This window comes from Maylandia zebra, linkage group LG8, assembly GCF_041146795.1.
Source record: "Maylandia zebra isolate NMK-2024a linkage group LG8, Mzebra_GT3a, whole genome shotgun sequence".
Classification (NCBI taxonomy): Eukaryota; Metazoa; Chordata; class Actinopteri; order Cichliformes; family Cichlidae; genus Maylandia; species Maylandia zebra.
In genome coordinates this window covers 16,120,329-16,131,293 of record NC_135174.1, presented here as the reverse complement: position 1 = coordinate 16,131,293, position 10,965 = coordinate 16,120,329, and the positions used below count along the sequence as shown (strand labels likewise).

At 39.5% G+C, this 10,965-nt stretch overlaps 1 protein-coding gene across 1 annotated transcript in view; it reads left to right on the top strand.

Moving 5' to 3' along the window:
* The first annotated feature begins 10,669 nt into the window (after nucleotides 1–10,669).
* The window catches only part of lrp2b (low density lipoprotein receptor-related protein 2b), a 43,175-nt gene continuing 42,879 nt past the window's right edge, over nucleotides 10,670–10,965 (top strand). Inside the window, exon 1 of the mRNA XM_012916105.3 lies at nucleotides 10,670–10,736. Within this exon, the coding sequence (XP_012771559.3) occupies nucleotides 10,670–10,736 (67 nt within the window). The remainder of the gene's footprint in view (nucleotides 10,737–10,965) is intronic.

Sequence of the window (10,965 nt, the reverse complement as noted above, 5' to 3'; positions counted from 1 at the left end):
TTTCCTGATTTTGTTCAATTAGGTGGCTGAGACCCGTTGCATGTGATTCAGGTTTTTTGTCACTGTCTTTTAAGCTGGTTGGATCAAAGCGCTGACGTTGTTTGCATGCGGCTGCTGCAGCAACTATTAATTCGGTCTCATCTTCGTAAGGCGGTGGGGCTGTAGGCTGAATGGCTGAGCATGCAAGACTAGCTTTTCCCGCGGTAGATTTATTTTCTATGCTGGAGCCTGCACTAGTTTTATTTGATGTACAAGTATCTACACCTGGTTCCGGTCCTTTTGTCCATAGCGGTAACATTTGATGCATCACGTCGCGGCATTCTATCATATATTTTCTACAGGACTTTTTAAGCAGACTACTTTTCTTATCACAAATGATATTCAACATTTCTACTGACCTGTTTTCTGGCGATAATCGTTCGGGATAAGGCTCCAGAAATAAATTAGAATGCATTGAACTTACAGTCCGTAAGTTGTAAACAAAGTCAGTCACATAAGCACTTCCGCATGTTCTGGATACGTAATCATGGAAGTCTTCGCCGATTCGTGGACGTGGGTTACACGTAACCGGAAATGGGAGTCGTACTGAGCTGTTGTTTGAGACTTTAAATTTAATTTTTTTGGTTTTACAGGTAATTTTGATTTTTTATCGGACTTGTCTGTGGTCTTTGAATTATTCTGACCCATGTTCAGTGATTTCCAGAGGGGTTTACACGCTTGAAGGATTTATGTTAGTATTTCGCTGCGGCACAGCTGAGGTTACTTTAAATTTATTGCTAGCAATTTTTTGTTTGGGTGAGCAACTCTCACTTAACGAGCAACTTCTCGCTTAACGAGCAACTTCTCGCAAAACAACAGGCAACTTCCTGTGTCTTTCTGCTTTTAATTTACTGCTTTTAACCCTTGTATGGTAATCGGGTCTGTGAGACCCGTGTTCAGTTTTCTTTTCTTTCGTTTTTTTTTTTTTTTTTTTTAACAAAATTAAAATATTCAAGACAACAGGCAACTTCCTGTGTCACTTTTTGGTGAGCAACTTCTCACTTAACGAGCAACTTCTCGCTTAACGAGCAACTTCTCGCAAAACAACAGGCAACTTCCTGTGTCTTTCTGAGCGGGTCCACCAACACCACACAAGGGTTAATTTACTTTATTCGGGGACTGAGGAAGTCGTCAGTGTATCTCTCTGGATCACTAAGTGAAACTTCGTCAGCATATCCCGTTTCTTTATGGATCGATCACTGAGAGAGGCATAATACGGTCTCATATAAATATTAAAGACGTGTATTTACCTTTGTCAGCGGATCCCACTTCTGACACCAAAATTGAAGGAAATTTCCGTCCCCGGTTTCCTCCAAGGCGTGAGCGATAAGCAGAGTTTTGTCCTTTCCTTATAAGACTCCTAATTATTCAAAGTAACACTCAGGTATGCCGTTCAGCTGGGTTAGTTACGATATCGGGAGCAGTTAGGAGAACAAAGTGATACAGAGACTGTTCAGATTGCTTTCCCAGAATCAACTCAAAGGTTTATTTGGTACACAGCAGTTTATATAGAGAAAAAAAGGTTCGTGTGTCAGCTTTCCCAGTTCAAACCGGTACAGACTAAATAAGGAAACGTCTTCCTGCCTTCTGAGCAAAGTATCCCTTGTGTAGTTTATCAGTTCAGCTACAATTTATGATCATCCCAGCAAAATACACTCCTAAACATAGAATACAGAGTTCTTTCATTAGTGAATTCTGAAACAAACCACCTGGCCTTTAACGAGCCTTTTCCAGGAGATAAAGAAAAAGGGAGGATGGGAGTAAGGAAGTGGTCTCGTCTCTGTGGTGTTTTCGACCTTGGGGTACCAGCCTGTGAGTCTTACACATTAATTCTTGGGTCAGAGAGAAAGAGAAAAACAACTAGTAAATGGGCCTTATTGAGTAACAGTTTTCACTACAAAGCAATATCCTGTAAATGCTACCGTGGTATCAAAATATCACAACAACCGTAATAAATAAATCTGTAATAAACTCTCTTTTCCAAAGATGAGTGATTTCTTGATCAGATAGATTTATTTTTTTTATTATTTTGTTGTTTCAGCAACATTAAATTTAAAAACTGTACTTTTGAGTTAAAATATATATTTATAATTTTAATGAATGAAAAATTTAAAAAGGCATGAACATTTTTTTGTATCGAAAAAATATCGAACCGTGACACCAAAGTATTGAACCGAACCGAACCGAACCGTGAATTTTATCGTTGCACCCCTAGTGGTTATGTGGTGGTTATATCTTTTACTAGAGCAATGTTATTCGCTCAGTGTAATGGAACATTTTGTATTCCTTTACTTTGTACAGTTTTACAAAAAAGAAAGAGAGAGAGACTTTATTTTCATCATTAAATCCTGCCAAACACAACAAGTAGCCTGTTTCTTGGAGGATGAGGTGCTGTGAATAAAGAATGTTAAGCTAGCTGTATAGCTGAAATTATGTTGCCTGCAACAAACTTTAGTGAGAACAGCATATAGAGTAATTAACCATTTAGCTTTGACACCACACCCGTGCAGTCAATTGGCTTCCTAACAACATTCAATCAGCATAAAAATACTCAAAGGAACAGGGCACTTGAAAACATGAGAGGAACTACTATTACTCACTAGCGGTTATTGATAGGGCCACATGGGCGGTTGCCCAGGGCGACATCGTGGTGGGGGTGGCATCACAGGCATCTCCAAAAAAAAAGTTGCTGGTACTCATACTGCCCCGACATCAGCGAGCGTTTTGGAGATGGCATAGGCACCGGTCGGTTTTCTGCCGCCCATTTGCTGGGAGTAAGGGCGCCCTCCATTTGCGAGGTGCGCCTGCTGCTTGCGGCACAGGGAGGAGAGGGTGGGGTGGCAGGGGATTCGCTGGCTGGAACAACATCTAATAACCAACTCGCAAAATAAAACAAAATAAAAACAAACAAACAAACACCAAAGCAGCAGACATTATGATACAGATTTTTATGATACACGTTTTTTTTTTTTTCGAAATTCGATAAAGAGAGCACGAGAGCCCTCGGTACGCCTGCTTGCTGCTGTGCTGAAGTCAAAGTAAACTTTATTGTGACCTCTGCTATATACAGGCGAGGCCCAAGTTACATCAGTGCAAGTAAACAAACAATAAATATAAGAAGAGTAAGAAAATAAATATATACTTTAGGACTAGGAGTAAAGGGATCAATAACAATTTAAAATTTATAATTTACAGCAGAGATGTGCAGTAACGCAGTAACTTGTAATGTGTTAGTGTAATCCGATTACTTTTTTCAAGTAATGAGTAAAGTAAGGGATTACTATTGCAAAAACGGTAATCAGATTACCGTCACTTTCCCGCAGGAACGCTGCGTTACTGCGTTACTAAAACCGTGATTTTAGTAGAATGTCTCATGACAGTGACGTTCGCAAGTGCGACGTTCGTGACAACAGCTGTGTGCAGATCAACAATGGATAATATATCGAGTGCGGGAGAGAGTATGAGCGTGCAGCGTTTAAAGCGTGGAAGTACTGACCTTACTTTGAGTTTGATTCCATAAAAAGTGACAAAAACATTAGTGTCCGTTGTGCGTGGGAAGAAAACTTCTTTTTACAGTGAAAAAAAACCCCCTAAACTTCCAAGCAAGCACCGAGTGCGCTACGACGTAATGGGAAACTTACAGAGAAACTCGCGGATTCTTCAACTGACCGCTGCTGCACACCTGCACCAGGGTAAACCTCCGCCTACCCTACTCCTGCTTTACAGGTGATAATAGAGCAACAGGACCGCTGAGTCTTTGTCTCTATTTATTTTCTGCTGTGTTTTACTTGCATCTATTTGAAAGAGTGAGCGTAAACAAAAAAAATTCTTTTATGTGCTGGAATGTGCAGAAAATAGGTTTAAATATTAAACAAATTTCTTCCAGTCAGAGAATGTTGCATATAATAAAATTTTTGCTTGATGCATGAAGTTAAAAGATTAAAACTAATAAAACAAGTTTTAAAAAGAGACTTTTTCATTTGTTTACATTTTGTATGATAGATTATGTAGAAAAAGTAGAATTGGGCTGAAAGATCTATCGCTTTATCACCTATTCAGGTTGTAAATCGTGTTTTTAAAAAGTAACTAAGTAATTAATTACTTTTGAAAATAAGTAATCAGTAAAGTAACGGGATTACTTTTGGGGGGAAGTAATCAGTAATTAGTTACTGTAGTCATGATTTGAATCCTGGGTTGTGTGATTATATGGTCCACTATTGTAGCTCTGATATCATCAGCAATTCTATTTCTTACTCTTCCTACCCTTCGTCACCCCCCTCCTCATCTTCCTCTCCCCCTCCTCGTCTTCCTCTTGCTCCTCCTTGTCCTTGTCGTCCTCTTCATCCTACTTCTTCACCTCCACGTCCTCTTCCTCGGCCTCCTCTACTTCTCACTCTTTCTGCTCCCTCCATTGTACTCCGCACACACAGCTTACCTGTATTATAGTGCTTAGGCGGTAATATTTTTTGATTGCTTTTATCGTTAACTCGGTTTCCCTGGGTCTTTTCCCGCATGTTATGAATAAATCTTCTTTTATTTTGGTACATGTACAGATTTAATTTTGTTGTATTTATACGCGACACCTTAAAATATTGGGGGTTCACTGGTATAAATATAAAGGTGGTTTGTTTTTTTTTCAGTGATTTGGCTGAAAAGACACATCTGAATCCTTTTATAGGATGGATGCTTTAGGAAGAGTTTAATCATTTTAAGTCATATTTATTTAATTTACATACAGATAAAGCATAAGGGCACACACAATATTCCCACACAATTCATCATCAATCTGTGACAATTCTATTTGTAATTTGTGTTTGTTTTAACCACTGGAGGGCACCAGAGTTTTACTGACAAACATTTTTGAAGCATCCGTGCTACTCATGAAGTAAAGAAGTGTCATGCTTTGTGCATCCACGGGATGTCAGCTTTCCTTTCCAGGCATGTTGTCTGTAGATGATAATAATAACAAGAAGAAGCACTTGTTTCTTATATCCTGTAAACACTGGGGTGGTTAGGATTATCCATGTTAATTCTCTCAACCAGCTCCAAGCAGACCAAAGCAAAGTACACACCACTAACCTTACCTGACTGATAAAAATTCTCCATAATTTTTGCTGCACGTACAGTGGCTTACAAAAGTATTCGGCCCCCTTGAACTTTTCCACCTTTTGTCACATAACAGCCACAAACATGAACCAATTTAATTGGAATTCCACGTGAAAGACCAATACAAAGTGGTGTACACGTGGGAAGTGGAACGAAAATCATACATGATTCCAAACATTGTTTTTACAAATAAATAACTGAAAAGTGGGGTGTGTGTAATTATTCAGCCCCCTGAGTCAATACTTTGTAGAACCACCTTTTGCTGCAATTACAGCTGCCAGTATTTTAGGCTATGTCTCTACCAGCTTTGCACATCTAGAGACTGAAATCCTTGCCCATTCTTCTTTGTAAAACAGCTCCAGCTCAGTCAGATTAGATGGACAGCATCTGTGAACAGCAGTTTTCAGATCTTGCCACAGATTCTCGATTGGATTTAGATCTGAGCTTTGACTGGGCCACTCTAACACATGGATGTGTTTTGTTTTAAACCATTCCATTGTTGCCCTGGCTTTATGTTTAGGGTCTTTGTGAACCTCCCCCCCAGTCTCGAGTCTTTTGCAGACTCCAAGAGGTTTTCTTCCAAGATTGCCCTGTATTTGGTTCCATCCATCTTCCCATCAACTCTGACCAGCTTCCCTGTCCCTGCTGAAGAGAAGCACCCCCAGAGCATGATGCTGCCACCACCATATTTCAAGGTTCAAGGTTCTTTATTTGTCACATGCATAGTTATACAAGTATAAAACACAGTGAAATGTAGCCTGACACGCTCCTCGACATGTGCAAACATTGGGGGGGGGGGTGTAGAGGAAGAACATATATATATATGACAGTGGGGATGGTGTGTTCAGAGTGATGTGCAGTGTTATTTTTCCGCCACAGCGTTTTGCATTTTGGCCAAAAAGTTCCATTTTGGTCTCATCTGACCAGAGCACCTTCTTCCACATGTTTGCTGTGTCCCCCACATGGCTTGTGGCAAACTGCAAACGGGACTTCTTATGGTTTTCTGTTAACAATGGCTTTCTTCTTGCCACTCTTCCATAAAGGCCAACTTTGTGCAGTGCACGACTAATAGTTGTCCTATGGACAGATTCCCCCACCTGAGCTGTAGATCTCTGCAGCTCGTTCAGAGTCACCATGGGCCTCTTGGCTGCATTTCTGATCAGCGCTCTCCTTGTTCGGCCTGTGAGTTTAGGTGGTGCCACAGTTGTGCCATACTCCTTCCATTTCTGAATGATCGCTTGAACAGTGCTCCGTGGGATGTTCAAGGCTTGGGAAATCTTTTTGTAGCCTAAGCCTGCTTTAAATTTCTCAATAACTTTATCCCTGACCTGTCTGGTGTGTTCTTTGGACTTCATGGTGTTGTTGCTCCCAATATTCTCTTAGACAACCTCTGAGGTCATCACAGAGCAGCTGTATTTGTACTGACATTAGATTACACAGGTGCACTCTATTTAATCATTAGCACTCATCAGGCAATGTCTATGGGCAACTGACTGCACTCAGACCAAAGGGGGCTGAATAATTACGCACAGCCCACTTTATAGTTACGTATTTGTAGAAAATGTTTGGAATCATGTATGATTTTCGTTCCACTTCTCACGTGAACACCACTTTGTGTTGGTCTTTCACGTGGAATTCCAACAAAACTGATTCATTTTTGCGGCTGTAATGTGACAAAATGTGGGAAAGTTCAAGGGGCCAAATACTTTTGCAAGCCAGTGGCTACTAAGGAATCTCTGCTTCCTGTGGAAATTGAGCCTGTTCCCTGTCTTGGTATTCGAGTTCAGTCTGTTGTTGGTGTGGAAGCTCAGATACTTATATTTCTCTACCACATCAACATCTTCATCCAGGATGTACATGGGTCATGTCACCACTCTCTTCCTTCTGAAGATGATGTTTTTCACACTCAGAGGCTTTTGATGCCTCCCAGACCACTCCACAAAATCATCCACTAGTGATGTGGACTCCTCCTCCTGCCCATCACTAATACATCCAACCACTGTAGAATCAGAATTAGAGTATTTCTGCAGCTGTACTAAAAGTTAACAACAAACACTGTAATAGAATTTATAACAGCAACGTACAACAACAGAAAAACAGTAACTTTATGCACAGCAGATGTACCAATTGGAAAACCACATGATTTCCTCATTTGTCTTGAAATAATTCAGAACCTGATATTTCGAGCGCTGGTAAATTCAGTTGATTGGACATGATTTGGAAAGGTCCTGCATATGTACATATGGCATTGACAATGCAGATCAGAGCACAAACCAAGCAATTAGGTCCAAAGAAATGTCTGCAGACATTGTATTGAGGCACAGATTTGGGGAAGGGTACAGAAAAAACAAATTGCAGCATTGAAGGTCCCAATGAGCAGAGTTGCCTCCATCATGTGTAAATGGAAGTAGTTTGGAACCCCCAGGACTTTTCCTAGAGCTGGCTGCCCGGGCAATCTGAACATTCGGGGTAGAAGGGCATTAGTCAAGGATATGCCCAAGAACCACTGGGTTCTTGCTCCTATTTGTGTAACATTATAAACATTTGTGTTTATTTGTGTAACATTATATTTGTGTAACATTATAAAACCAAACAAGGTAAAGCAAGTCCTGAGAAGTCTGCTGAATGTGAAGAACAAAATCTGGTCAATCAGCACCCATGCCCTGCCGGTGTTCAGATACCCTGCTGGGATAATCAGCTGGTCAAAGAAGGCGATAGAAGCCACTGATATCAAGACAAGGAAGCTCCTTACCATGCACGGAGGGTTTCCCCCTAAGAGTGTACATCAAGCAGAAGTGAAGCAGGTTGAGGACTAGAGTGTCAGAACTATGATCTATGAGTACATCATGAAGATCCCCACAACTGATGATGTGCTTAGTGAATACCTCCGTCAGCAGACCCGAGAAAAAACAGGAGCAAGAAGAGGAACCGTTATAGAAAGGTGTGTGTGTGTGTGTGTGTGTGTGTGTGTGTGTGTGTGTGTGTGTGTGTGTGTGTGTGTGTGTGTGTGTGTGTGTGGACAGAGAAAGAGTTAATTATAATTCCAAAATACTAAATTATGTCAATTTCTGTTATTTTTTCTTTTTAGGGGTAGGCTTCAATCTTAAATGTGGGATTGACATAATTTTAACAATTTCAGAGAGAAGCTTTTCTCACAGACCTCTCACTCATGCAGTATTGTTCACTAGGCTTAGTTTCATTTATTCTGGAAGAACATTGATCATTATATATTTCTCCTGCAAGGAGACATCCATTTGTGCTATAAAGCAATTGAGCAGAGTTGCTTTGACAAGGTCATACACTGTAGTAATAAAGTGCAATAAAGAAGTTGGCAGAAACTGTCAGAAAATGTGATGATGTTTCAGTGATGTGGCACCATTTGACACTAAGGCAGCATCTTTGACTTATTGTTGTTTGTGTGTGCTGGAAGGGAGGGGATTTAGGGACATGAAAGACCTGTGTGAAAAATTGTTAGCTTGTTTTGATTGTGCAAAAATTGCTGACAATATTTAATAGTGTATATTGTGCAAAAAATACAACTGTCAAAATGCAACAGCATTAACTATGATTAATACTGATGCTGTGTGATGTTGTATCTTGCATGATTAAATCTCATGCAAATCACAATTTTTTTATATACACTTAGACACTTTACTAATTAGATCTTGGTAGTACTAAGCTAAACCCCCCTTTTCCGTCATTCTTTGTGGCATACACTACTGGTCAAAAGTTTTAGAACACTGCAATTTTTCCAGCTATTCTTTCCAATTTAAGTTGTTCAAGTCCAGTGAATAGCTGGAAATGGTACAAAGGTAAGTGGTGAACTGCCAGAGGTAAGGTAAGGTTTCCCAAAACTGAAGAAACGTGTACAAATCAGAATTTGTTATGTGAAGGCTGTATGCAGGCAGGAAAAGGACCTAAAATGCAGACAGTCTGAGACAAAAGGTGAACTTAAATACAGCTTTAAGGCTGAACTCCAAAAGTAACAAAACTGAGACTCTAAGGTAAACTTATGCAGACAGAGAAACACAGGGCTTAAATACACAGAGGGAGCAATCAGGGAATGGGTAACAGGAGGGAAACACAGCTGGGGCAAATCAGGCCTAACGAGACAAAGGAAGCAAAACCAGACGCATTTACATGAGACATGGACTTTCAAAGTAAAACAGGAAACCTAACACAGAGACGCGAACTTGACAAAGGGATACAGCTGACAGGGGAGACAGAGCAACTAGAGAACACAGAGACATAAACCATAAGATAGAACTCTAACAAAGAAACCAAAGACTAGAAAGGATAAATAATATAATAAACTCAAAACCCTGGGTCAACGACCCAGGCATCCTAACAGAATTATACAAAAAGGCCCTTTTCAGGGAACAGAAACCTATGAGTGCCACACATTTATGGGAACATCTCCAACAGATATGGGAAGAACTTTCTGAAGAATATTTGATTTCTATTGTTGAAAGAATGTCACAGGTGTGTTCAGCTATTATATGTGCCAAAGGTGGCTACTTTTACGAGTCAAAAGTTTAGAATATGCTTTGGTCTATAAATTGATTACATGATTTCTTTTTTAACTCCAACTGCTTATTTGTATTATGCTTTCATTTCAGCATAATATTAGGGTGGTCCTAAACCTTTGACCAGTAGTGTAGATTCAACAGGGTGCTGGAAAAATTGTAGATGTGTACACTGAGGTCATAAAGGTAGGATGGATCCATGTTTTCATGTTATTTATGCCAAATTCTGACCCTACCATCTAAATGTCACAGCAGAAGACAAGCTTGATCAGACAATATTTATTTCCCTGCTCTAAACTGACTGGAGTGGCACCTGGTGTGTTGTTCTGCTCCAAAAGCCAATTTGCTTTAAGGTACAGTTGAAGTTACTGTTACCTTCCTATCAGCTCAAAGCAGTCTGGTCATTCTCCTCTGACATCAGTAAGACATTCTGACCCAGAGAACTGCTGCTCACTGGATATTTTCTCTTTTTTAGATCTTTGAAAAAAAATCCCAGTAGATCAGCAGTTTCTGACATACTAATTTCAACCTGCCTGGCAGCATCAACCATGCCTCAATCATAGTCATTACATTTCCAACAAAATTTAAAATGTATAAATTCCTAATGTTTTATATAGAACTAAAAAATAACTACTTCCAGCTACTTAAAAGGAACCAATAATCGATGCTTTAACTTAGTTAACCTTTTTTTTTTTTAATAATCTTACACAAATATGACAAGTTGCTTTTTCTTGCTGACATAGACAACATTCCAACAATTAAAAGTTAATCTTAGATCAAGTTTATGTAAAATAGCTGGCCATAAAAAGCTGTATAACTCCATCTCAGATCACTCCTTCCTTGATTGGTCTGAGCCATACATCTACTATCTGAAGTCATTCTCTTTTGGGTTTGGGAGAGTAAGGGCACAGATTTAACATGAGCATACATACTTTGTCAAACTAACGCCAGACCTGAGGAAGACAAGATCACTCCAAAAGAAAATAGAGCTTTAAATTATGGACCTTAAAGGTCTTCATCTTCTAATTCTTTTGCTGCTGTTCCAGGGATTTAAACTTGTTCAAGGTAGGTGTGCACTCTTCATTTCAAGAAAGCATACTTTTAGGTAAGTAATACACTAGTAGTACAATAAAAAGGGGAAAACTGTGTCATACCAGTGATTTTTTTCACCAAAATGTGTAATTTCTGTAAGTGATTTGAGTTCTAAAATCTGAAAAAAGTTAATACTTTTAACCACTACCTAAAATAAATGCTATAATTTAATGTAAAAATCTCAGTTAACTGAACTTAAACA